At 45.0% G+C, this 1,366-nt stretch overlaps 1 protein-coding gene across 1 annotated transcript; it reads right to left on the reverse strand.

Annotated features, from left to right (window-relative positions):
- Positions 1–234: 234 nt before the first annotated feature.
- H310_14972 (hypothetical protein) lies at positions 235–720 on the reverse strand (the record flags this gene model as incomplete). The annotated part of the gene is made up of 1 exon (XM_008882952.1): positions 235–720. A coding segment is annotated over one exon (486 nt), but the record flags the coding sequence as incomplete, so codon positions are not given.
- Between the last annotated feature and the right edge of the window lie 646 nt (positions 721–1,366).

Below are 1,366 nucleotides of genomic sequence, written 5' to 3' on the forward strand. Positions count from 1 at the left end.
ACCTCAAAACAAAGTTCATTATACGTCAATTATTTGTAGAGAGTCAAGATATTCTCTTAGTGTTGGCGGTTGCAAGTTGAAGAACTAACTGATTTGGTTACCGCCAAAATGGCAGCAATGACAATTTGTAAGAAGCATACCCACAGCGACCACTTTTCCAACCGGGGACAAGCGAATCTTTCCCAATGTCTTAAAAGACCATAAAGATTTGAAAATCTTAAAGTTCCATTCCACTGACTGCATCACTTTGCTCATCCATTTGTTGAACTCCATTTTTTCAGCACTCAAATTGTTTCCCTTAAAACCAGAAATCAAATGCGGAGCAATACCATACGCAGGATCTCCATATAAAACTTGGTCAATAAAAACACTTGGATGCAGACTCATGAATTCAAGCAAGCCACTCAACCGCAAAAGAGTCGTATCATGACGACGCCCTTCCACAGGCCCATAAAAATGCACACAAATTCCGTCAGGGGCAGTAACCGCTTGATAGTTGAGACAATGAATTCGCTTGTGGCCGCTGTAGATTTGCTTCTGCAAATTTTCGCCATCGCCAGTGGACGAAATTCGGCAGGTTTGCACTTTTGTTCCGTCGATGAACTCAAACACGTTTGTCAGTGGCGACCCCTTGGCAGCAACGGCGGCGCAATATCGGTCCATGGTCTTTGCCACAAGCTTCTTGTTGAAGTAGAGGAAGGTGTCCCAGCGAGAGTATTGCTCTTGGATTACGTAGAGAAAGATGTCGCATAGTGCACTCTTGATCGACCAAAAATGGTTGACATGGTGTGGAATCGAACGGGAAAGGCCATACGACCCAGGACGATGCACAAAGCTTCTTCACGATGCACACGGTTGCTACATTCGGTCACAATGATGGCAGATAGGCCCAGAATGTAGCTGAGCTCTTTGATTCCAGCAATATCAAACCGAAAGTCGAGGATCGCGTTGGCGTCGCTTGTTGCATCAAGATTAAACCGGACAGCTGGAATAAGTGGGCGCTCAACATTACACATCGCAACCAATGCCATTGTGCTTTACGCTGATGTGGAGTCCGAGCCAGTGGAAACAACGAAATGAGCTCGTCTTGGGTCAATGTCATTGGGGTCTTCGTGTGGCGCCAAGGTTTACGAAAGCACAATGAGCTCATCCGCATGAATTTTATCCGGAAATATGTAAAGATATGGATGGTGGTGAAGTGCAAATCTCAAACTTGAAGTTCGTATCATTACCCTGCGCGCTGAATTTGTCAAATATGTGGTGACAATGATAATGTAAGGATGACTTGCAAAACCTTTCTATTGAGCAATGAAGGCAGCAGGAATGGAGAGACTTGTGTCGGCACGAACAATAAGAACGGCTCCGA

This window comes from Aphanomyces invadans, assembly GCF_000520115.1.
Source record: "Aphanomyces invadans strain NJM9701 unplaced genomic scaffold supercont1.117, whole genome shotgun sequence".
Taxonomy (NCBI): Eukaryota; Oomycota; class Saprolegniomycetes; order Saprolegniales; family Verrucalvaceae; genus Aphanomyces; species Aphanomyces invadans.